The 26003-nt window shown below is 40.8% G+C and overlaps 1 protein-coding gene across 2 annotated transcripts in view; it reads right to left on the bottom strand.

The window, feature by feature from the left end:
* LOC122671254 (phosphoinositide phospholipase C 2-like) overlaps window positions 1–17069 on the bottom strand; it is a 46290-nt gene extending 29221 nt beyond the window's left edge. Inside the window, exons 1-5 of one of the 2 annotated variants that reach the window (XM_043868378.1) lie at window positions 16711–17069; window positions 13067–13263; window positions 12099–12234; window positions 11768–12013; window positions 11445–11680 (exon numbers count right to left, since the gene is read on the bottom strand). In XM_043868378.1, the coding sequence (XP_043724313.1) occupies window positions 11445–11680; window positions 11768–12013; window positions 12099–12234; window positions 13067–13263; window positions 16711–17028 (1133 nt within the window). In that variant the 5' untranslated portion in view covers window positions 17029–17069. The remainder of the gene's footprint in view (window positions 1–11444; window positions 11681–11767; window positions 12014–12098; window positions 12235–13066; window positions 13264–16710) is intronic. The other variant, XM_043868379.1, reaches the window with a different exon arrangement.
* Window positions 17070–26003: the final 8934 nt, after the last annotated feature.

The raw sequence follows: 26003 nt of genomic DNA, 5'->3' as shown, positions 1-26003 counted from the left end.
TTGACTTTGTCTTTCCCAGAAGTGGGAGCATAATGATGGAAGAAACTAGAGGACCCAGTCATGTGATCTGTAGCTCCAGAATCAATGATCCAAGGATGGGAAGCTACAGAAGCACAGTGACCACCAAATGAAATACCTGACCGAGCAAAGTTTGAACCTGAAGGAGAAGGTGAATTGGCAGTAGCTGATGTAGTAGAGGCAGCAGCAGCAGAAGACTTGAGCACACATAGGAATGCCTGTAGATCCTCCTGAGATAGGCCAGTGCCAGTAGTAGGGGTTGTAGCAACAGACTCAGAGTGATGGGCCTTCTTATTTGGTTTCTTCTTAGCAGCCCATTTGGCTTCACAGTCAGCTGGTTTTCCATGAAGTTTCCAACATTTGTCCTTTGTGTGGTAGGGTTTATCACAATGCTCACAAGTGACAATGCCCTTGGTACAACCATCACCAGAAGGGGAGGAACCAGCAATCAAAGGAATAGCCGTGGAAGCAGTCTGGAGAACAGATCTCTCAGTAGGTGGAGGATGGAGCATGGCAGCCCTACGGTTCTCTTCAGAGGAGACCAAAGCATAGGATTGTTCAAGTGTGGGAAAAGGAGAGTGGCCCAACACTTGAACTCTAATTTGATCATAATCCACATTTAATCCAGCCAAGAAGTCATAGACCCGTATCTTATCAACATGCTTCTTGTAAGAGGCAATATCACCAGGAGTAGAAGGATGGTAATCAGAAAAATGGTCCAACTATTGCCAAAGGCTGCGAAGAGTAGCATAGTACTTGGACCCAGTTAATTCCCCCTTAATGGTATGAAGGACCTTCTTCCAGAGTTCATATACCTGGGCATCATTGCCAAGCTGTCTATATGTTTCCTTGCCGGCAGACCATATCTGGGCAGCATTATCAAGAAGAAGAAATCCACCCACAAGGTCTGATTACATGGAGCCAATCAGCTAAGACATGAGAATACCATTATTGGAGATCCACCTGGTTAGAGAAGGGCCAGCTTCAGTTGGCATGACAGTAGTGCCATCAATATGGCTAGTAAGCCCACGGCTAGCAATGGCAAAATAGGCAGAGCGAGACCATATCAGGTAATTGCTCCTATCCAGTTTGATAGGATTAGGAAGAAGATCATGGGTGTCATTCCTACTGGACCCATTATCAGCAGAAGTACCAGTAGAGACTTCAAAGTCACCCATAAGTGCAGCAGAGAAACCCAAATCGGAAAGAGGGGCTGTTGTGAAGAGAACCCCAGCAAATACTTCAAGAGAATGGCCAGAAATTGGTCGAGAGACCTTTGGTATGACAATAAGTGTCTCCAAAAATCAGCAGCAACAAAGACTCAAATCCCTTAGATCGATTTTTTCAGAGTTTTGAAAAAAACCCTACTTGTGGTGAGATCGATGTAGGGAGAGAAGCCTTGAAAAAAACACTGGACTGAGCTGAAACTTGGCTTGAGTGTGGGTCTAGAAGGACCTGAGCACTCCTCAAATATCAGAACCAACAGAGAACAACAGCTCCTAGATTGATATTTGTCAGGGTTTTGAGAAAAAACTTGTTTTTGGAGAAATCGATCTAAGATGTCTTCAAGGCAAATCTAAGATAGGAACTTATTCAACAAAAGAGTCTGCTGCAGTTCTTGCTCTTCAATAAGGGAGATTGGTTCCTCATACTTGAGGTGGAATCAATCCAAATATTTGAAGCTTCAAATATCGTAGCCAGGATGTTGTAGGTATCGAATAGAATTATTTAACCATGGAATGAGGTGAGAAAGGGTAGCAATTGGATCTATGGAGCACCTCATCAATGTTGCCCTATTGGAGAATAGAAAACAAAAGAAGAAAAGAGAGAAGAGAAGAGGACATCGAGAGAGAGAGAGAGAGAGAGAGAGAGATGAGAAAGAAGAAGCTGAAATTAGAAGGGAGGGGACCCTAATTCGAAACGTGCTCTGATACCATGTTAACAGATTCAGAATTAGAGTAAGACTTGGATGATTAATGATCACCCCAAGCTCTTTTACTTATAACATTGAAAATAGAGGACAGAATTACAAATAAGCGATGTGGGACTAAAACCCACATAATAGAAAAAAGAAAATGTCCAGAATACCCCTAAGGTTCTAACAAGTGTTTTAAATTGAACCTGTCCAAAACTGATTTGAATCAATGGTTGAATTTAAGTGACTTGATTCACCTTTTCTTTTATTTGTTTTAATTATAAATTGGGTCCACACCTCTCCACGAATTTGAGAGAGGCTGTGTTGCGTAATAGAGTCGGCTAGGGGCTTCTTAGTCTCCTAGTCTGATTAGGATTTTGAGTTTAGGCCTTTAATAAAAGCCATTCGTGGGGCTCCTATCTCTTCCCCCCCCCCCCCAATTGAATGTTTTTTTTTTTAAAAAAAAAAAAAACTCTTGAAGCTGCTCTACAACTTTGTCTTCTTGCTTTGAAGAATGTCTTGTGTTTGATCAAGCCTGATAGGATTGGTGTTTGATCCAATCGACATCTTGCGGTGTGAAGCCCTTGTGGTTCCTTTGAAGCTCTCTTTTCAAGATCTGATTTTTATTCAAGTTTTCATCTTCAAACAAGCCGCTGCCAAGGATTCTCTGCAACAACAGTGAGTTTAAACCATTCTCAATGACGTAGATAAGTCACTTGGGGCTTATTTTAGTGGAAATAAGTTTTGGTTTGGGTCATATATGTATTGAAACTTTGATCCCATGAGTTTATTTTGTAATTGGCCAATTTAATGAACTTAAAATATGTGTAGAAAGTGGGAAAACGGGATTTACTTTATTAGTTTAGTTAGAGTCCTATTTTGAGTCTATTTTCTTTACTATTTCACTTTCTTAGTCAATTTAGGTTACCTTATTGGTTAAGGATAGGGTTAAGCCTTTCTTTTTTAGTGTCTAAGTCTATTTTTAAATCTTCTATATAAGTTTGTAAGGGAGGCCAGCATTGTACACAATTTGATTAATGAAATATTGTTTTGTACACAAATTTGATTAATGAATTATTGGTTTTAGCCTTTGTGAAAATCCTGAGATAGGTTGGGTGAGATGCCCAGGTTGAGATAGTAATTCCCTTCCTCCATCCCCTTCCATCGGTTCTTGATCCCAAATCCTAATTGAGTTTAAGAGTGCTACAAGCTGCTGGGATTTCTTCAACTGATTGTCACATTGAATTCTTGAAGATTATTACATCAAGATCATTGCTGCTTCAACAGGTTACAAATTTGTGGTTTTTTTTTATTTGTTACTTCAACCAAGGAAATTGCTCCCTCATTTGAGTTTCTATTGTTCTCTTGTTTCCCTTATTTTTAGTTACCATTGTTCTCTTGGTTCCCTCATATGATTTTATTTCCCATTGCTCTCTTTCTAATTCTTTGGAGATTTTCTATTTGATCCTGCATGGGATTAGACCTGTTCAGGTTCTAGTCTTACATTACCCAACCCTAACTTTCCCCACTTTTTGTGTTTGAATTTTCCAAGACCTAAAAGCTCCACAGACCAAACCAGCCATTAGAACCACTCCAAAACCAGATCGAGTTCCCCATTCCTAGCAAGGAACACTCGATCCAAACCTCTGCCCAAGATTCCCCTCCTAAACCCTAGATCCCATCAATATTCTCTTCCCCAAAACCCAGAAACCTAACCCTAAAGCTTGAAGCCTATTCTGGTTAACTATCCTAAACCCATCAGAACTTAACAGGACCTTCACTGATAGACTCCCCTATCTCAACTTGCCATAACCCACACATAAAACCCTTACCCTAATTTCACCAAAAACACCTATTTTAGCCTAGCTGGTTTAGTGTTCATAGTAGATAATGGTTTATTGGCTTCTAGTTGGTCTCCTACAATCTAGAACTACATTAAGTGGTATCGGAGCCATGGATAAACATGGTAGACCAGTGCTGCAAGTAGCACCCGATCCTATGGCAAAGGTTATTGAAATGCTTCAGCAGTTACAAGCTAAACAGAACGCTATGGCTGCTGAACAGAGGACTATCAATAATAGGCTGCAGCAAATTGAGCAACACCAAGCTACTCCAGTGAGGGACAGCAACATACCCATGGACAAGGAGAGATATTAAGTATAGTCCCAAGTTCACCGACCTCATAGAAGGCCCATGGAAGATAGGAACAGAGAATACAGAGAAGACAGGGAAAGAACAGAGAGGACAGAGACTACAGAGAACAGCCTAGACCTCAGAGGTGTTCGAGTTGAAGGAATATGATGGCAAACATGATCCACAGGTATTTTATGACTAGTTAGCTGGCCGCTTTAGATGATTATTTTGATTGGTATGATTTTTCTGAGTATAGAAAGATGAGACTAGTGCATACTAAGCTAGTGGGTTCCACCCGTAAATGGTGGAGAACTCTTGAGAATGATCTTGAATACCCTGGTAGAGCACCCGTTACATGGGCAAAGATGAAGCAAGAATTGAGTGACAAATATCTAGCACTGGCATTCAAAGCTTGACGACCAGGTTAATTAAAGTCTCTTCAACAACATTACCACCAAACGGCCTTCAAAGCCGAAGACAACTTGAAGACTCCTTCAATGAATTTCAGTTTGCAAACTGAGGTTCCACCATCAAAGGAAGCATTTAAAGAAAAGGAGCATGAAGTTGTAGATAAAGCTAAAGTGATCACAGTGAATTGTGATAATAACAAGGAGGCAATGTTTGAAGCTTCAAAGGCAGAAGTTCAACATGTAGAAGATTCAACTGAAGAGGTCTACATTGAAGAGATCAAAGTAGACAAAGGTGAAATCATGGAAGATGAAGTGGTGATCGATAATATTCCATATGAAATCATCAACATTCAAGATGTTGTTCTTGAAGAGGTGGAGCTTGTGCCTCAAGTCTTTGATGAGAAGGGCACAATAGTTGAGGATTGCATTATAGAAGTTCATGAAGACATAGTTAAAGCAATAGTGCCAGATGAGGTCATGATTAAGGAAGACTTCAAGTACATTCTGCATGGAGTTGTCACCACCCCTGATGCTATTCTTATCATCGGAGAACCTATTGAGTTTGTGATTCCACCTCATTACTTTGAAGAGAAAACTCCCAGGGGTAAAGACTTTATTCCTAGCGTTCCTACATTACCAAAGTTTTGTTTGGGAATGGTCAAAGCTACTACTCACATGTTGTTTCCCCCTCATTACTGCAAAATTCGAGGACGAATTTTTTCAAGTTGGGGAGAGTTGATGCAAATTTATTACCAAATTGGGATCCTTTGCTTAGGAATAAGTCTTGGGTTGGGTTATATACATGTCGGGCGTTTAATCCCAAGGGTTTTCAATGTAATAGGTCACTTTTATGGACCAAAAGTATGGGTACTTAGGTTGCATACGGATTAGCTTCTATACTTAATTTATTTTCATGTTTTAGTGTTTTAAATTGAACCAGTCCAAAACTGGTTTGAACCAATTGAATTTAACTGACTTGAGTCACTTTTCTTTTATTTGTTTAATTATAAGTTGGGTCCACACCTCTCCACGAATTTGAGAGAGGTTGTGTTTCGTAATAGAGTCGGCTAGGGGCTTCTTAGTCTCCTAGTCTAATTAGGATTTTGGGTTTAGGCCTTTAATAAAAGCCATTCGTGGGCCTCCTCTTTCCCCCATTGAATGTTTAAAAAAATTAACTCTTGAAGCTGCTCTGCAACTCTCTCTTCCTTTGAAGAATGTCTTGTGTTTGATCAAGGCTGGTGGTATTGGTGTTTGATTCAATCGACACCTTGCAGTGTAAAGCCCAGGCGGTTCCTTTAAAGCTCTCTTTTCAAATTCTGATTTTTATTCAAGTTTTCATCTTCAAACAAGCTGCTGCCAAGGAATGTCTGCAACAAAAGTGAATTTAAACCATTCCCAACCCCATCATTCTTTTCCTAATCCTCTACAGCCCCAACCCTAACTTTCCCCCTTTTTTTGTGATTGAATTTTCCAAGACCTAAAACCTCCACAGACCAAACCAGCCATTAGAACCACTCCAAAACCAGATCGAATTCCCCATTCCTAGCAAGGAACACTTGATCCAAACCTCTGCCCAAGATTCCCCTCCTAAACCCTAGATCCCATCAATATTCTCTTCCCAAAAAACCCAGAAACCTAACTGTTAAGAGGATCAGAATTAGAACTCGATGCTTGGATAATTAATTCATCCCAAGCACATATGTATTTATAACTATAATGAAAGAATGAACATAATTACATGAGCAATGTGGGACTAAACCACACGCAAGAAACTAACAAAATAATAAAGGGAAAAAGCCCAGAATACCCCCACGGTATTCTGGCCCATATATCTAACACTCCCCCTCAAGTTGGAGCATATATATCATGCATGCCCAACTTGACTAAGATAGGATGAAACAGCTTGCCACTCAGTCCCTTAGTGAATACATCAGCCAGTTGATCAGTAGACTTCACAAAGGGAACACAAATGAGGCCGGCGTCAAGCTTCTACTTGATGAAATTTCTGTCAACCTCCACATGTTTAGTGTGATCATGCTGGACAGGGTTATGAGCAATGCTAATGGCAGCTTTATTGTCACAATAAAGCATCATGGGAAGATGGACAACAACACCGATATCCGGCAATAATCCTCTAAGCCACAAAAGTTCACAAATTCCGTGTGCCATGGCACGAAACTTGGCTTCAACACTGGACCTTGCCACTGGTATAGTTCAGAAGAGACCATGGAGTTCTGGTATAGCGGAGAAGGCAATGGTGGTGGAGAGTAGCGACCGTCATCAAGCAGGTACAGCCCACCGTGCACTTTACCCAATCCAATTGTCTTCCCAAAGTCCAGATCCTGAAACACACAATGAGAAGGAAAGAAAGTGACTTTGCAGCAAAGAAGGTTAGTAGTAAAGTTAGGAATGTGCAAAACAGAGGACAAGGGAAGAGATGAAGTGCAGTTGATGAGTCCTTTTCCAGATATGGAAGAAAGGGAACCATCAGCCACTTTAACCTTGTCTTTCCCAGAAGTGGGAGAATATCTGTGAAACGGGCTAGAGGAACCGGTCATATGATCTGTAGCTCCAGAATCTATGATCCAAGGATGTGAAGCTACAGAAGCACAATGACCTTCAAATGGAATACTGACCGGGCAAAGTGTGAACTCAAGGAGCGGAAGAATTGGCAATAGCTGATGTAGTAGAGGCAGCAGCAGCGCGAAGACCTCGACACGTAGGAGTGCTGTAGATCATCCTGGATAGACCAAATGTCGATGGAGTGGACTGCATATGATCTCGATCGGATGGGCCTTAGTTTTTGTCTTTGTCTTGGTCTTGGCAGCCCTCTTTGCTTCAAAGTCAGCTGGTTTCCCATGAAGTTTCCAGCACTTCTCCTTGGTGTGGTAAGGTTTGTGACAGTACTCACAAACAACAGACCTTGTAGTAGAATCACCAAGAGAAGCAGTGCCACTAGGTGCAGGAGTGGCAGGGGCAGCAGCCTGGAGAGCTAACCTGTCAGTAATAGGAGGGTGCAACATGGCAGCCCTACGGTTTTCTTCAGAGGAGACCAGGGCATAGGACTGTTCAAGTGTGGGAAAAGGCTTGTGACCCAACACTTGAACCCGAATCTGATCATACTCCACATTTAATCTTGCCAAAAAATCATAAACTCTGATCTTATCCACATGTTGCTTATAAGAAGTAATATCGGCAGCTGTACTTGGGTGAAAGGCAGAAAAATGGTCCAGTTGCTACCAAAGGCTGAGCAAGGTTGCATAGTATTTGGAGACTGTCAACTCTCCCTGAGTAGTGTGAAGGACCTTCTTCCTGATTTCATATACCTGGGCATCATTACCAAGCTGTCCATAAGTCTCCTTGCAAGCAGCCCAAATTTCCGAGGCTATGTCAAGGAGAAGAAAATTGTGCTGCAGATCCATAGTCATAGAACCGATCAGGTAGGACATAAGAACTCCATTGTTGGCAAGCCACTTGTCTTGAGCAGCTCTAACCTTAGTAGGCATAGCAGTGGTTCCCCTAATAAAACCAGTATGGCCACGGCCAGCAATGGCAAAGGAGGCAGACCTAGACCAAAGCAAGTAATTTGTGCCATCCAACTTGATTGGATTTGGGGAAAAAGTATGATAATCTGGTTTGCTGTTTCCATCACCAACAGAAGTAGCAGTCGAATCCACAGAGTCACCCATGAAGACAGTGAAGAATCCCAAATCGCAAAAGGGGGTTGTTGTGAAGAGAAACCCAAGAAAACCTCCAAGTTAAGGGCTGCAACAAGGATGAAAGCCCTCTAATAATGAAGGAATAAATGTCTCCAAAAATCAGCAACACCAGACAGAGAGAACCTTGAGATCGATTTTTTCAGGGTTTTGAAAAAAACCCTGAAAGTGCTGAAATCGATAAGATGAATTGAGGCCTGAAAAGTGACAGGATGAGGCTGAAATTGCAGTCGAATTAGTCTTGACCAGGGGAGAATCACTCCTCAAAAAATCAAAATCAACTGATAGATGGAACCCCAAGGTCGACTATTGTCAGGGTTTTGAAAAACCCTGAAAGTGTGAAGAGATATCGATCTTGAGAGGTCAGAACTTGATATAACTTGATGCAGTCTTGGAATACTAATCTGCTGCAAGTCCGGAGCTCCAATATGGTGAACAAATCCCTTGTAGTATAGAGTGGATCTGTCCAACGAAGGCTGAAGTCTTCAATATTTGCAGCAAAGAGGCCAAGCACCCTATCGATCAAATCTTCATATCATGGGATGAGGTAACAAAGGAGGGCAGCAGCTGGATCAATAGATCACCTCATCAGTGCTGCCCTATGGGACAGAGAAGAACAAAACAAAACAAAGGGAAGAAGAGAAGAGAAGAGAAGGGGAGAGAGATCAAGAATTAGAGAGGTAAGGAGATCGTGGATGGTAATGTGAGTCCTAATTCATAACCAGCTCTGATACCATGTTAAGAGGATCAGAATTAGAACTCGATGCTTGGATGATTAATTCATCCCAAGCACATATTTATTTATAACTATAATGAAAGAAAGAACGTAATTACATGAGCAATGTGGGATTAAACCACAGGCAAGAAACTAACAAAATAATAAAGGGAAAAAGTCCAGAATACCCCCACGGGATTCTGGCCCATATATCTAACACTAACCCTAAAGCTTGCTGCCGATTCTGGTCAACTATCCTAGACCCATTAGAATTTAACAGGACCTTCACCGATAGTCTCCCCTGCCTCAACTTGACATAACCCACACATCAAACCCTAACCCTAATTTCACCCAAAAAAACCTATTTTAGCCTAGCCGGTTTAGTGTTCATAACAAATCCTGGTTTATTGGCTTCTAATTGGTCTCCTACTAATCTAGAACTACGTTACTGGTCTTGCTACAATGGTCACACCTGAGCCCGACTTTCATCCCCATGGTTCGGTCCTTAACCTCTTCCTCCTCTGCGCCAATCTCTATAAGAGTTAGAGGAAAGAGCAAATCTCTCAAGGGATGGTATGGCTTCCATAGCCACTCTTCTGGTTTGTTCACCTTGCAAGTAACTACATACTTCATCTAAAGATGGAAGAGGTGATCGGCCCAAGAATTGCACCCAGATTGGTTCATATTCCGGGTTCAGCCCACCAAGGAGAATCAGGACACATTCCTTCTCAAATGTGTTATATAAATCCGCTTCGTCCTCGGGATTGGACACACGGAGGTCTCTACAGTGATCATACGCCTCCTAGAAGCCAATAACTATATTATAGTACTCAAAGATAGTCCTATCTCCCTGCTTCATGTTGATAACCTTTTAGAGGAGCTGTTAGACCTTAGCTGAGTCACCAACTCGGTCAAAAGTCTTAGAGAAACTATCCCAAATATCCTTGGCTGTCTCCTTTTGCATAAACCTCCTACCAATCTCAAGTTTCATAGAAAAAATAACCAAGTCATGACGGTTGAGTTTTTGATCTCCCGTTTCTGATATGTTGGATCACTTGAATGAGGGCCTAGATGGTACATGTGATGTATCCTAACTTCCCCCTACTTCGCAGAGATAGCTTCACTAAGTGGGCCTAGTCCAAATAGTTGGTGTTGTCCAACTTCACAATGGATATTTGGATGTTGGGATTCTCAAATGCAATAAGACTGGTGATGGTACTGCTTGAACCACCAGCCAAAGCTTCTGTAGGTCCACTGACCTCCGACATGATATACACAATTGCACACACATTTGAAAAGCTGGTTGAATACCCAAACCAGATGGGGAGTACTCACTCTACCCAGAAACTCCTTCCTAGTACTCATAGAAAAATTCCAACAACCAAACAAACAATAAAACTTGAAGAAACTGAAATCAAATGTACCTTTCAAGGTGTGGGTTCATCCCATTACAACTCGTAACCCAAATAGGGTAACTCATCAATAACCAGCACTAGAGTGCATCAAACATAAAATTTCAGATAAAAAAGAGGCAAAAAAACAATTCCAAGGTTCCGAAATAGGTCTTCTTACAACTCTTTGCTTTCTTTGTTCTTCAATCTATTTTCATAGCTTCAATCTTCACCCTTAAGTCTTCTATTTGATGAGAGAACACCTTATGAAGGTCTTCTTACATAGTGCAGCCTCTATTGGAGCCCTCTACTCTACTAGGGTTCCAAAAAAAAAGAGGCACAACGGAGATATGAGCTAGTAGTCGACTCTCAAACCAGCAGTCTAATACCAAGTTGAAAGGAATGGAAGGGATCAATGTGAGAAAAGGTAAGGAGAAGATGAGAGGAAGAAGAAAAAGTGTGCATACAATGCCTTGGGGAGAGAATCAATTTCTCTCTATATTGACTTACTTGCTTATATTATGAGAAATTACATACATACCCCCCATGTATGTCACGTACCCTTATTACATAATGTTGATGTATACATTGACAATGCCCTTCCCTAACAGTTCGAGCTTTTAGATGAAACGGTAGCTAACATGGTATCAGAGCAGGTAGGCCAAGTGTTCAATTCCTGGGAAGTGTATCGGAAGAATGTTCCCCACAATTCCTCTCCCTGGGTGCCGCACGAAGGAAATGCCTGTTGAGCTCCTCGTGCAAGGACCATGGGATCTTGGCATGCATGTGTGGGGGAGTGTTGATGTATACATTGACGCTGCCCTTACCTAACAGTGCGAGCTTTTAGATGAAACGATAGCTAACACATAAACTCTTAACACCATTATGCTGCTGGTAGAACATTGGATATTTTCTAGGTGCCTCACAATATCCTTAGAATGTTCCACAATTAGGATGTAAACCGTTCAAATACAAGTATGCAGTTTCATGCTATACAGCCAAGAACACGAATACACAGGCAAAATCGAACTGAAAATTGGTCTTCCCTAGCAATCACAGTTGCATGAGTAATAAGGAAATTTCACGCAGGCATGAACATGAGCATGCACACAAGATCTAACTGAAATCCGTCATGCAGAAATTTACCTGATGATCTCAGTTCCATGAGTAATAATCGCATTTTCAAGTTCCTGTTCACTCAAGCTAAGACGTCTAACTTTATTTGGATCCACCTGTAGCCAGTCACTAAGTCCACCCTTCGCTTTCCCAGCATGAATAGCAATTAAACGCCTATACTCGGGTGCTGCATGCTGTGTTTTGTGATCTCCATCATCAAGATCTTCTTCATTTTGATGGTCTTCTTCCTCATCTGTTTCATCCTGCTGGCAAATGGAGGTGGATATTCAAGGAGACAAAGCCCTTGGACTGAATCAATGTAATTGTGAAACAAAGTCTATTTCTCCACATACCTTATCAGCAGCTTCAACTGCATGTTTCGGGTCTAGGACTTCCTTCCCCCAAGTCTCTTCATCGGCTGAATCCTTCCCCTTTTGTGATTCACTTTCTTTTGCCTTAGCAATCTTGGCTTCAAGGTATTCTTTGGGTGGTTTAGTTGAAATAATGAGATGTTTCATCAGCGATGCTGGTGAAGGGAATTCTTTCAAGCCTTCTGACCCAGGGGTATACAGCAAATCTCCAAACGTTTGGGTGACCATCTACAAAGGAATTTATTGCATCCATATGATAGTCTAATTGAAAACCAGAATGTGACCATGATACACAGCTAAAACAACATTTTACCTCAGCTACTTTAGCCTGAAGATCTGGAGTAAGGTGATCTTCTAGAGTTATTACAACAGGAAGCGACGATGCAGAAAAAGCATGCTCCTTGATAGACTTCAAGCATTTGATGAGTTCTACAGGGGTTGTCAGAGTCCTAGATATGTAAAACCAGTCACTTTAAATAGAAACAAGGAGACAACAATAGAAAATGCTTGAAATCAATATATAAACAGTAATATTGCAGAAGATACAGAGACATATTTAGATGAAATATTTCATGCAGTAATTAATAGGAACAGCACGGAGAAATTTCTGAAACCATGGAACAATTTAATTTATTATCCAACAAAATTTGTGCTATACTGGTTGACATAATGCATTGCAACCCCTTCTAAATTCTGGATGACTTTGTATACTAACTGACACTATAATGTTGTATAAGATACTCATACTTGAAGGCAGATAGACTTTGAAATAGCTTGGTCCAAAAGAGTGGCAAAAAAATAAGTAAATAAGTGGGATGACCTAAGGATATTTCAAGATCTTTCAGAACATATTTATGGTCTATAAATTTGTGAAGTACGGCATACTCTGGCATAATTTGAGAAATCTATTGTAAGGGTGGATGATTCTTTTGAAATGTGCCTGTGCTCATTGGTTGTTTGGGAAGCTTTTCTTATTTTGTAGATATCTCAGGCTTCATCTGGAGGCCCGACTACAGGGAAATAGGCATGGAATATATTTGAGAAAACAATATCTCCACAAAACAGGAATCTTCTTTATTAAGAATGGCTATCTTACATGTCTTCTCTCAAATGCAAAAGATGATGTCCAGCTAAAGGGATGAAAAAAATGGTCACTGAAGAATGAGAGTGTCAAGGGAAGAAATATCTGCTGAAATAGAAAGGAAAATCATCCCACAGAACTCAAAGCTTGGACTCAAAAGAGTGGCTGATAGTACAGATGGATTGGCCTGCACTCCGTACCTTCCATGAAGAACATCAACACCGTCCTTTGTGGAGTTTGGCCAAATATCCAGTTCGATTACTCTTACACCTCTTTGTAATGCCTTTACAATAGGTACATCACTGCAATCACTGCTAAGTTGATTCCCAGTTAAATAGGAATTATGCCCTGTATATATAAAGTAATGAGATAATGGAGCCGTCATATCATGGTGCACCTGGAACAGAAGACGTACAGTCAGTCACAGAAAGGATGGAGTCCCTCCCCCCCCAACCAAATTGAAACCACTTCTTCAGACTAATAAATTCATTTTAATGATATAAATAACAGGAGAAAAGCTCAATATAATAATTAGATTTTTTTTCCAAATGGCCCGCCTTGTATATGCTACATGGAAGAGTGATATGGCCATTCCACAGTCTGATATCTGGGGAATTGACTCGATTGACCATATGCCAACTTTCAATTCAAATTCAATCATATATCCTCCCATGTATTAGCAGATCCTCTCATGTATGTCCATGCACCCTCTCCCTAGTCCTGAATTTTTTAATGCCTTCTTTTGCCACTCGGCAAACTCCATTTGGGCTGAAACTTGATATGTCAGTGGGGACTGGATCTACCTCTCCATAAACTTTGGGCCCCATCCAAGCTGCCAAATAGTAGATATTTGCTCCGCCTAGAAGACACCTTGTAGGCAGGCCATATAGAAACGTCTCTCTTATAGTAATTTAGTGCATCGAGGATATGCAGGGTTTGAGCAAATTATGGAATTCCCTCTAGTCCTTTTCAGAAGGGAGGTCTATTATATTGATTGGGGGAATCTGTGAGACCCTCCCTGGACGAGAATCAAGAGATGTTACAGAAAATAAGGATTTCAGACTGGGGAAAGAGAAGCTGCATTCTTCTTCCTTCAGGTGAAATTGTGCATTCCCTTAGAAATAGGATTGTGCAGATACATTCAGATTTCATTGGCATTCTACGAAATATATTTAATGCATGGAATTACAAGGCACTCAAATTCTTTGCCAATGGCATAGATGCTTAACCTACTATAAGTGTAAAAATAAGTGCGTATTTGTATCCTTACAATCGGGAGTTCCATAAGTTTAGGATATCTAGTTATTGACAAGTGAAGTTGATTACAATAACAATAGGTGCCTACAGATTATTAAGGAGAGAGCTGAGAATTGTTAGGACAGGGCCAAAGAGTGCGTCCCAGGCTCCCATCCCACGGTTTTTAGGTCATGGGTCCTGTAAGGACTACAATTTATATTTCTCTTTATTTTCTTATTTAGTCGTGATACAAGTTTTTTTTTTTAGAATTTCAAAATGGGTCCCATGGCCTAATCTTTATTTGTGCGCCATTAATCATTTAGTCGTTATGCAAAATTTATTTGTTTAATATTCTTGATATAATTAATAGTTTAAAGAAGTCAGAGTGCTGTATGAAAAGGGAGTCCGATGACCTCATATAAAAAGCGTTGCAATTTCCTTCTAACACAGGCTTTACAAGAAAAGATAAAATCTTCAGCTGCTGATTTTGGCCTCTGGGGGGTATGTGGACTTGTTCAAGGGGTACTACACCCAATATAAGCTGTCTTAGAACAAAAGAAGAAGAGAAGGAGAGAAAAGAGAGACGATTGAAGAAGAAGAGAACCCAATAGACCATGATAGGATTCAGTGATCTCTAATCGTGGTCAATGGCCAATACTCATAATATTAGAAATCAGACTCTTAGTAGGAATCCTACTGAGAGTGTAAGACTAATTACAAGGAAAGAAATCAGGCAAGTTGAGGGTGGTTCTCTTCTTCATCCCCCAAACAAAATAAGTGAGGGCTTAGTTTGACTTTTTGTTTTCTCCGAGGATTTCTTCAAGTTGGAAATCAATCAAACGGATGAAGGATAAACTACTTCTCACTCACCCAGGCCACGAGAGAAACCAGCTAATCGAGGCGTAAGAATAGTTTAGTGGATTTCAGGGTCAGGGACGCCAACGGTAGACTGATCCATTACAGCTTGGAGTTCTTCCCAGGGATGGAATTTCATTAAGCTAGTGGGTGGCACCAATGGGGGCACGGGACGGCGCATTATATAGGAGGGGCAAGGGTCATTTAAAAGGAGGAAAGATAAAGATAGACACAGCGGGTGCTAGCTTACGGTATACGGGCAGTGTGCCTAGCCTTTTTCCTTAATATCATTTATTAATATTTACTTTATCAAACATTTTTGGAAATGATGTATTGGTCCAATCATAGTTATAGAATTTCCGGACAAGTGTTTCCAATAGACTGGGGTTTGACAGCAATTTAAACCATGCCCTGCAGTCTAAAAAGGGCGTACCAAGTGCATGAGGCTCCAGCCGCTGCGGGATCTGGGGAGGGTCATAATGTACGCAGTCTTACCCCTGATTTCTTAGAGAGGCTGTTTCCAGACTCAAACCCGTGACCTCTTGGTCACAATGGAGCAACCTTAATTGTTGCACCAAAGCCCGCCCTCGCCCTGTAGTCTATTATGTGATATTGGAAAGTGAAGGGACTAGTTCGTAAATAACTGCTTCTTTGGGAGGTATGTGTTACAATTATCTAGCTGTGTATGCTTTTGTAATTATTCCATTGAGAATGGAATATTTTCAAAAACATTCCATTCTAGGTAGGATCCCAATCCCTACATCTTCCCATGTCTTTTGCTATCTAAGGAATGATATTGTGCAATAGACAACTTAATTGGTATGATTTCAATGTTATTGAAATAATCATACCCATTAAGATAAGACCTCAAACCCAAACTGGCTGGCTGTGTGTGGAGAAAAAGGTTTTGAGAAAACCCATCCTTGAGAGTGTGTTTGAGTGGTCAATCAGCAACAGAAACGTGAAACGATTCCTTGGTGAACAAAAAGTTTAAGGAAGAGCTATGAGTCCAAGGAGAGTTTGCGCTTGTAAACTTTAAGGTAACAAATCTATCGTTGTATTATAGTTTTCAATGAAATGCCTCATATCAAGGGATGATCCTTACCTGGGATTCTCCAAACAGGTTATGCTTTGGATTAAATAGAGATACAAAATCAGCATATTTAATACTTTCAGGACATAAAACAAACAGACACCTCTGAAATTAAGATTCATGTTAAATAGAAATACAGAAACAGCATATTCAATACTTACAGTACTTTAATAAAATAGACAACCCCTGAATTTAAGATTTAGTTTATGAAAATAAATAAATACGTCAAGAATTGCTCGAAAATAAGAATTGACCAACTTGGCTCACAAGACATTATTTATAATGCTTGGTGTGCATTTGACTTTGATAATGTAAAATGTGCATCAATAGTAGTCCAAACCAATATACTTGCTTCTTCTTTTCTTTATTGCTTGGGATGTTACAAAATTCCAATGTACTTGAACAACTACAATTTCGGACAAACCAGAGTCCATGAGCTTTCAGATCTTTAATTTCTTATCCCATAATAAAAAGTATAGACTAAGTCTTACAGAATGAGGGGCGTAAACAGAGTAAACATTCATCAACTGGAGCTAAAACAACAAAAGAAAGGAGTACAAATTAACCATAAAATTACTCTACATCGGATCAAACATCTAATTGAAATAAAACAGATATTAGGAGCAGACAGACAGCAAAGAGGGAGAGAGAGAGGATTACCCCAAGGGAAGGCGAGAGAGCAGAATTGATATTTCCGAAGAGATACTTGAAGAAGGCTTCAAGATTGAGACCCTTGCGATGGAAGATATTGAGGTGCTTGAGATCTTTCAAGCTATCAATAATGGCTTGTGCGTCCTCTTTGGTGGCCTTATCTTCTCCCTGGATATCTATGAGGAATCTATGAAGCTGATCAACGCTCATAATACCGTTCTCAGAGTAGCGTTCGAAGAGTAACTTAATCTCCTTCGGAGCTTCTGCTACTGTGAGCTTGAATCTCCGGCGAAAACAAAAGCAAATCCGGTAAGTCTGCTTCGACATTTTGATTAGACAACAGAGCAGATAGAGAGAGAGAGAGAGAGATCGAAGCTGATTCTTGAGAGGAAGTGAAGTAGATGCAAAGCAGAAACCTTAACTTAGGAATCAAGATTTGTTTGTATTGTAGGTTCCAGAGAAAGGAATGAAAGAGACAAGGTCTCTCTCTTCTCTCTCTTCTCTCTCTTCTCTCTCTTCTCGTGATGGCGTGAGGAAATAACCAGAATCAGTTCCTCTTCCACTCTTTGTAATTCGTAACTCGTAAGCTTCGTAATATGAAGAGTAACGGGACGGGAGGGGACCATAATGACGCTTTCTATCCTAATTACCTGAAATGTCATCAAGATATCGATGTAGAACCACCGACAACGGATAATGATGCCCCAAGGGTATTATTGTCTTTTAATAAGGTAACCAGTCACACATAGACAACACACTTGGCAATTTCTGATTGGGAGTGAAAAAAAAGGATCAAAGATTCTTAATGGAAACCTTATCGCATCAATCATATTGCGTCTATGCCCATGCACCACGGCCATGCACCCATCAACTTCTTTTATTATGATGGGGCGGGGTTGCTTTCATTACTTGGCTTTGGGTATGTAACGGTGGCTAGCTGTTCATGTACACGCCCGTACACAATTTATTGGATGTCTTTTAAGGGAATTTAGCTCGTCTCCAGGAACCCAGCACACCCAGGGTGCTGCCAGCCGTTGGGCTGTGAGGCATGCATCGAGATGTGTGCGGTATAGCTCAGCCGCTGAATGCCCCCTGGTAGCACCCTAGGCGTTGGGCTCCCTGGAGACGATCCTAATCCCTGTCAAGAAAATATTTATTTTTGTCAGAATCTGCAATTTTATTACGGATAGTTGTCACCGTAATGTAAGGGGGGAGAAAGTCACCAGAATCGGGACAGGAAGAAATGGGAAGCGTCTTTGGCTAAAAGGTGAGCCTAATGTACAGTAGAATGAGATACTAAAGCAAAAGAAAACAAAGGTAAAAGAATAAGAAATACTTAAAACATCATCATCCACAATGGCTATGGTGGCCCAATCTAGAGAAGGCAAAAGGCAAACATCGTCGAAGGGTCAAAATTACAAGACTCTGAGAGAACCATCAAGTGGGTATTCTGCAAGCTACATCCGAGAAGCATGACATCACGGATAGCATCAACTTCAAACAAAGAAGCTGATGAATCCAAACTAGCCTTACACATGACACCAAGGAAGCAATCATCTAAGTCACAAATCAATGAACCGCGACCACCCCTGTATAGGGAGGGAATCTAAGAGCTATCAATAAAAGCAAAGAGACAAGTTGGGGAAGGGCGGTCTAATGGGATGATTAAAGGGCCACAAGGAATATTATTAGAATTGATTATAGTCCCCAAATTACTTTCTTTAACAAAAAGGTGAAAAGTAGTCATATTAGAAAATAAATCAAGGGGCAAATTTAACAACATCATTGTTTCTTGATTCCCAAATTACCAAAATTAAAGATATTCATAAAATATTATAGTCCATTTGGTTTGGGTTGTCAAGAAAAAAGTTGCATAAGATAGATATGCAATCTCTAAAGTGATTCCCTTGAAACTGACTCGTTAAGACATGCAAGAAGGACGCCCACCAACTAGGGGTGTTAATCGGTCGTGCTCAGTCGGTTATGGTCGGGCCTAGCCGAGCCTCACCAATTTTACAAGCTGCACCGTGTCCGACCGTTTAGGCATTCGGGCTTGCCTTGGGCGGGCATGGTACGATTTCATTTCGGTCGGTCGATGTTCGGTCTTTAACCGGGCCAGCTTTATTCGAGCTAAATGGGCCTAAACCGGGTTTAAAACGGGCTAATGAGTCGTTTAACTCTAAACGGTCTCTAAAAGGTGTGGGTTTACTAATTGATATCTAACAAAATAAGATCTAAAAACAAAAACTAAGCCTCATCTTACCTGGGTTAAATGTATCTAACCAATAAATGTCAAAAACTAACAAAGAAACAAACAAAAAAAAAAAAATTTTGGAGGGAAGGGAAGGGGAAGTTTATAAGTTAAAGGGCCAATAGGGCGGTCTAGGTCGGGCGCCCAACGGGCTAGGAACCCACAACAGGACTGCCCGATTACTAAACGTGTCGGGCTTACCTAGGTTAAGTGTGTCTAACCAATAAATATCAAAAACTAACAAAGAAACAAACAAAAAAAAAAAAGAAATTTTGAGGGAAGGGAAGGGAAAGTTTATAAGTTAAAGGGTCAATAGGACGGTCTAGGTCGGACGCCCAACGAGCTAGGAACCCACACCAGGACTGCCCGATTACTAAACGTGTCGGGCTTAAGCCCAGCATGTTTAGTAATCGGGTCGGGCCGGGCCGGGCTTTAACCGGGCAGGCTCGGTTGGGCCTAGCGGGCCGGGCCTGGAATTGACACCCCTACCAGCAACACTCAACAATAAAAGGATTGGGTGCGTATTACTATAACCATGCTAGTTACAAATAATTTTTTTTTTTATTACAAACAAAATTTGTGATCAAGTTTTTTATGTTATATGACAATATAATAGAAGGGATAATGATGTAATTTCATAAGTAGGATAGAGAGGGATGTGAGACCCAACTAGACGAGGGTGGGGAGGAAACTTGGCAGCGCCACAGTTGGTTTTGGGCTTGATAGAAAGAGTTGATCAATCATATGGAGTAGGGCTGCAAGTTTGGCCCTAGGGCTACAACAGGGCCGGGTTGGGCCAGGTTTTATAGAACCATAGCCCAACCCTGAGTCCCCTTAGTTGGGCCCAAGCCCGACCCGGTCCTGACTCAGGGCCTGGAAAATCCAAACCTGACCTGCCCTCAAGGTCGGGTCAGGTTGACCCGAAATGCATGGGCTGGAATGGGCCAAAGAGAAAATCATCAATTTGACGTAAAATAACAATATAATAAAATGTATTATATCACTTATTATCTGTATATATAATGTATTATATAAAAAAATGTGGTTTGACTTTTAAAGTTTATTATTTATATAACTTAAAACAGGGTCGGATCGGGCCGGGCCAGGCTTAGTCCGAGGCCTCAACCCTGGCCCGACCCTACCCTGACTCAGGGCCAGAAATTTCCAACCCTTACCCGCCCTCAGGGCCAAATATCTCAGCACAGACTTTGTTTGGGCTCAGGGAGGGCCAAGGTGGGTTCGAGCCAACAGGGCCAAACTTGCACCCCTATTTGGCCTTGTCGGCCAGAACCCGCCCTGGCCCTCCCTGAGCTCAAACAGGGCATGGGCTGAAGATTTCTAGCCTTGAGGGCGGGTCAAGGCCAGAAATTCCTGGCCTTGAGTCAGGGTTGGGCCAGGTCAGGATTGAGGCCTCACGCTTAGCCCGACTCTGATTTTGGCCGTGATTTTGATCCTAATTTTGGCCGTGATTTTTCGACCCTGATTTTGACTTTGATTTTTTATGTTCAAATTATAGCATCAAGATATGTAGCCACAATAAGAGCAACAACAGAAAAACCACTTAACCACTCAACAACAACATAAAATTCGGGGTTTCTTTTAAACCAAAACAGTAGTTATTCAAGGAATACACAAAACATAAAAGCAAAAGAAAACAACTAATTTATCCAAGTGTTCTTTGTGGTTGTCACTGTCACTCCTATGGATTCATACATAATAAACAATATATCTACCAATATATAACAGTTAGAAGGACTGTCAAAATGTTAGGTATTCCCAGTAAATTTCAACTCAATGTCTCAGGTAGCCAAATTCTAATCTACCTCATTTAATCTATCCATGTGTCACCTCTTTGATTAAATGTTATAACTAACCAATCAACCCAAGTTTGGGTCATGCAAAAAGGTCTTAAAAAACATTATCATTTTGCCAATATTGCCCAAAAGAGAGATTGTAGCTATTTTATCTCATAGAAACGTTGTCACATGCTATTCCAACCCAAAATATAACAACAGAAGTTACATTCACAATCTAGGTCAACAAAATCCATTATATTTTGAAATGGGGTGTTGTTCTCTATGCCACAGCCCAGGCACATGAGAGTGGATGCAATAGCCATCCTGTCCCTCTGAGTGGCAGACCCATGTGCTGGGCGTAGCCTGCATTGCAGCATAGAGAACATTCTCCCTTTTGAAATATAAGGAAAAAAATGACATACTACCCGAAATAACAATGATTATTTATCAAAATATCAAGTCAACATCAAGGAGACAAGAAAACCAAGTTGAAGTCCAATATAGGTCATCAGAGTTCCAAAAGCCTAATATCCAAAAAAAAAAAAAAAAAATTGAAAAATAAATAAATGTTAAGTTAGATTTTGAACGCAAAATGGTTGTTGTTCCATCCGGAAGTAAACATAGTTCTCAGTTCTCACTGAGGCACCATTTAAAAAACCCACACACGCAGGAAAATAATAGATGATATGACTATTTGAAATAGAATGACAAAGAAACATATAAAGTAATGGTGCTTGACAACATATGTGTTGCATCTCTCTCTCTCTCTCTCTCTCTCTCTCTCATAGCAAGCCACCATTGCAACATGATCTTCGTACTCACATCAAAGCTCAGCAACACCTTTTATAACGTACATTATTATAGTTATTTAGATAATTATTTAGGAAAGTTATTGAGAAATATGTGACATGGAGTTGTGGTTATTTGTTTTAGTAATTTAAGGAAATTATTGAAGTTGTATATGAAGTGGAGTTGTACATGGGAGATGTGGGAGAAGTTTTAGGAGTTAGGGTGGAGTTATAACTACTTGTTCGACTTTGCCTATTTAAGAGGCTAATATAAAATAGAAGATAGACTGAAAAATTATAAATTAATTCTTAAGAGAGGATTGGTGGCCTCCCAATTGCGCCAAGACGCTCGACTTCGTCGATAAAGCCAAAATCCCTATTTTTTTCTTCATCTCTTCTATATTCACTCTTATTTTTCTCTTTTTAATCTATTTTTTTTCCACCAAGAGTCGCACACATAACAAACGGCATCAGAGCCAGACACGGCAGAAGAAATCAACCATCCCGGGTCTATACGGGAATATCCCCCTCTGTTTAAAGGCTTAAAACAAGGGTGCTTAGAAGAGATTTTTGGACTGATGAGTTATTGGTAATCGGTGGAAGCAACTTTCGAGTTATCCCAACAAGATTTGGGATCCGGGTGGGAATTATTTTAATTTTTATTTGTACACTTTTCATTTCCTACAATTGGTCTTGAGGACAAGACCAAATTTAAGGGGGATGGATTGTTACGTACATTATTATAGTTATTTAGATAATTATTTGAGAAAGTTATTGAAAATATATGTGACATGAAGTTGGGGTTTTTTGTTGTAGTTATTTAAGGAAGTTATTGAAGTTGTACGTGGGAGATATGGGTGAACTTTTAGGAGTTAGGGCGGAGTTAAAACCAATTATGTCAAGACACCCTTTCGTCGATAAAACCAAAATCCCTATTTTTTCTCTATCTCTAACTTCTCTCTTATTTGACTCTTTTTAATCTATTTTCTCTCCACCTAGATTCATGAACGTAACTTCCTTCCTTTCATCGATTTGGCATATCTTCTTCTCCTATGAATGGTCTAAACGAATTTGGGTTGCTGGTCCTCTGGGACTGTGAGTGGAATGCATCTAAATCCTCTCTAATCAACTTAGGTGTCTCCTTCCTCTTATTTGGCTCTTTTGACAAACTTATGTCTATTTGGTTCTTCTCAATGATTGTTTTAACATGTTATTTTATTTGGGACACTCGAAACAAGGTTATTCGAAGATCAACTAAACCTGATTCTCTTTTAGTTCTTACGCAGGTGAATCGATGGTTGTGTAATCATAGCATCCCCCCCCATCAGAACTTTGTGGATATTTCTCTTTCTGATTCATGGCTATTTGCTGATAACTGCTTAGCTAATCTCTCTATTCCTTGTTATGACCACTACATATTGATCTGCGCAGAAGTTGCTACCCAGCCTTAGTATCCTCTGCATGGGTTTATTGCATTTTGTGTCAAGGACATATTGTGCTGATAGGCTGCATACATTAAAAGGATTGGGTGCGTATTATTATAACCATGCTAATTACAAACAATTTTTTTTTATTACAAACAAAATTTGTGATCAAGTTTTTTATGTTTTATGACAATATAATAGAAGGGTTAATGATGTAATTTCATAAGTAGGATAGAGAGGGATGTGAGACCCAACTAGACGGGGGGTGGAGGTGGGGAGGAAACTTGGCAACGCCAGTTGGTTTTGGGCTTTGATAGAAAGAGTTGATCAATCATGTGGAGTAGGGCTGCAAGTTTGGCCCTAGGGCTGCAACAGGGTCGGGTTGGGCCGGGCTTTATAGAACCCTAGCCCAACCCTGAGTCCCCTTAGTTGGGCCCAAGCCTGACCCGACCCTGACTCAAGGCATGGAAAATCCAAACTTGACCCACCCTCAAGGTCGGGTCAGGCTGACCCTGATTGGCCCTGATCATGGGGAGGGGGAAAGAAATGCATGGGCTGGAATGGGCCAGGGAGAAAATTATCAATTTTACGTAAAATAATAATATAATAAAATGTATTATATCACTTATTATCTTCATATATAATATATTATATAACAAAATGTGGCTTGACGTTTAAAGTTTATTATATATATAACTTAAAACAGGGTCAGGTCGGGCTGGGCAAGGCTTAGTTCGAGGCCTCAACCCTGGCCAGACCCGACCCTGACTCAAGGCTAGAAATTTCCAACCCTGACCCGCCCACAGGGCCAAATATCTCAGCACAAACCTTGTTTGGGCTCAGGGAGGGCCAGGGCGGGTTCGGGCCGGCAGGGCCAAACTTGCACCCCTATTTGGCCCTGTCGGCCCGAACCCGCCCTGGCCCTCCCGAAGCCCAAACAGGGCACGGGCTAAAGATTTCTGGCCCTGAGGGCAGGTCAAGGCCAGAAATTCTTGGCCTTGAGTCAAGGTCGGGCCAGGTCAGGGTTGAGGCCTCGGGCTCAACCTAACCCTGATTTTGGCCCTGATTTTGATCCTGATTTTGGCCGTGATTTTTTCGACCCTAATTTTGACCATGATTTTTTTATGTTCAAATTATAGCATCAAGATATGTAGTCACAGTAAGAGCAACAACAGAAAAACCACTTAACCACTCAATAACAACATAAAATTCGGAGTTTCTTTTAAACCAAAACAGAAGTTATTCAAGGAATACACAAAAGATAAAAGCAAAAGAAAACAACTAATTTATGCAAGTGTTCTTTGTGGTTGTCACTGTCACTCCTATGGATTCATACATAATAAACAATATATCTACCAATATGTAACAGTTAGAAGGACTGTCAAAATGTTAGGTATTCCCAGTAAATTTCATCTAAATGTCTCAGGTAGCTAAATTCTAATCTACCTCATTTAATCCATCCATGTTTCACCTCTTTGATTAAATGTTATAACTAACCAATCAACCCAAGTTTGGGTCATGCAAAAAGGTCTTAAAAAACATTATCATTTTGCCAATATTGCCCAAAAGAGAGATTGTAGCTATTTCATCTCATAGAAACGTTGTCACATGCTATTCCAACCCAAAATAAAACAACAGAAGTTACATTCACAATATAAGTCAACAAAATCCATTATATTTTGAAATGGGGTGTTGTTCTCTATGCCGCAGCGCAGGCTGCACCCAGGCACATGAGAGTGGATGCAGTAGCCATCTTGTCCCTCTGAGTGGCTTCCATCCATAAATTTGACTGAGGACCATAAACAACTTCCGAATTAGTAACTGGATCAACCACTAGACCAATGTCATAGTCATGCTCTCCCAGATAGACCACATAGTTAGGTGATATGGCTGACCTCCTCTCCCTGACGGATCTCCTAAGTGGAGCCTCCACAACCACATCCTGAACCTGAGAAGCTTCAGCAGGAACAGGATCAATGACAGGTTCTTGAACCTCAATAGGTACAACCTCTGGTGCAACAGGCTCTGCATCTGTCTGAATAGGTAAAGGATAAAATACGGTCGTCCGAACCCCACTACTTTCCTGTACAGTCTGAGAACTAGTACTACTCTTCTTGGCCACATCGAACTCCAAAAACTTAGATGTCTGAGAATCCACAATTCTAGTACCCCCATTGGGATTATAAAAACGATAACCCTTCGAATGATCTGGATAGGAAAGACAAAAGCAATGAGTTGTTCTTGATTCCAACTTGCACAATGCTGGATTATACAACCTCACTTCTGCAGGACAACCCCAAACTGTAAGATGGTTCAAGCTAGGTTTACGCCCAGTCCACAACTCGAAAGGAGTCAATGGAACAGATTTGGAGGGGACACGATTAAGGATATAAAGGGCTGTTCTCAAAGCTTCACCCCACAAAAACTCAGGTAAATTCGTCCTACTAACCATACTCCTTACCATATCCATAAGAATGCGATTACGGCTTTCGGCCACCCCATTTTGCTCAGGACTCCCAGGCATAGTAAACTAACCTACTATCCTAGAATCCTTCAAGTACTTGGCAAACGGGCCCTTAACCTGTCTAGCATCGCCATGTCTGCCATAATACTCTCCTCCCCGGTCAGATCTAACAATTTTTATGATTTTCCCTAACTGTTTCTCAACCTCAGTCCTGAAAATCTTGAATTTTTCAAGAGATTCAGACTTTTCTTTAATTAAGTACAAGTAACCATATCGGGAATAGTCATCAATAAAAGTGATGAAATAATAATTTCTACACAGTGTGACTGAATAGGGTCCACTGATGTCAGTGTGAATGACCTCCAACAGGTCAGAACTACGGACTGTCGATTTCTTCTTTATCTTGGTCATTTTACCCCTACAATAGTCTACACAAGTCTCAGGCTCACCCTTAAGAGTAGGCAGGATGTCAGACTTTATCAGCCTTTCTACTCTCTCTTCAGAGATGTGCCCAAGCCTTTTATGCCATAAAGTGTAAGACTGTTCCTTAGGCAAAGGTCTTTTGGAAATAATTTTCTC

The sequence above is a fragment of the Telopea speciosissima genome, chromosome 8 (genome assembly GCF_018873765.1).
Source record: "Telopea speciosissima isolate NSW1024214 ecotype Mountain lineage chromosome 8, Tspe_v1, whole genome shotgun sequence".
NCBI lineage: Eukaryota > Viridiplantae > Streptophyta > Magnoliopsida > Proteales > Proteaceae > Telopea > Telopea speciosissima.
The sequence above is the reverse complement of the archived record's forward strand: the minus strand, read 5'-3'. Positions and strand labels throughout refer to the sequence as shown.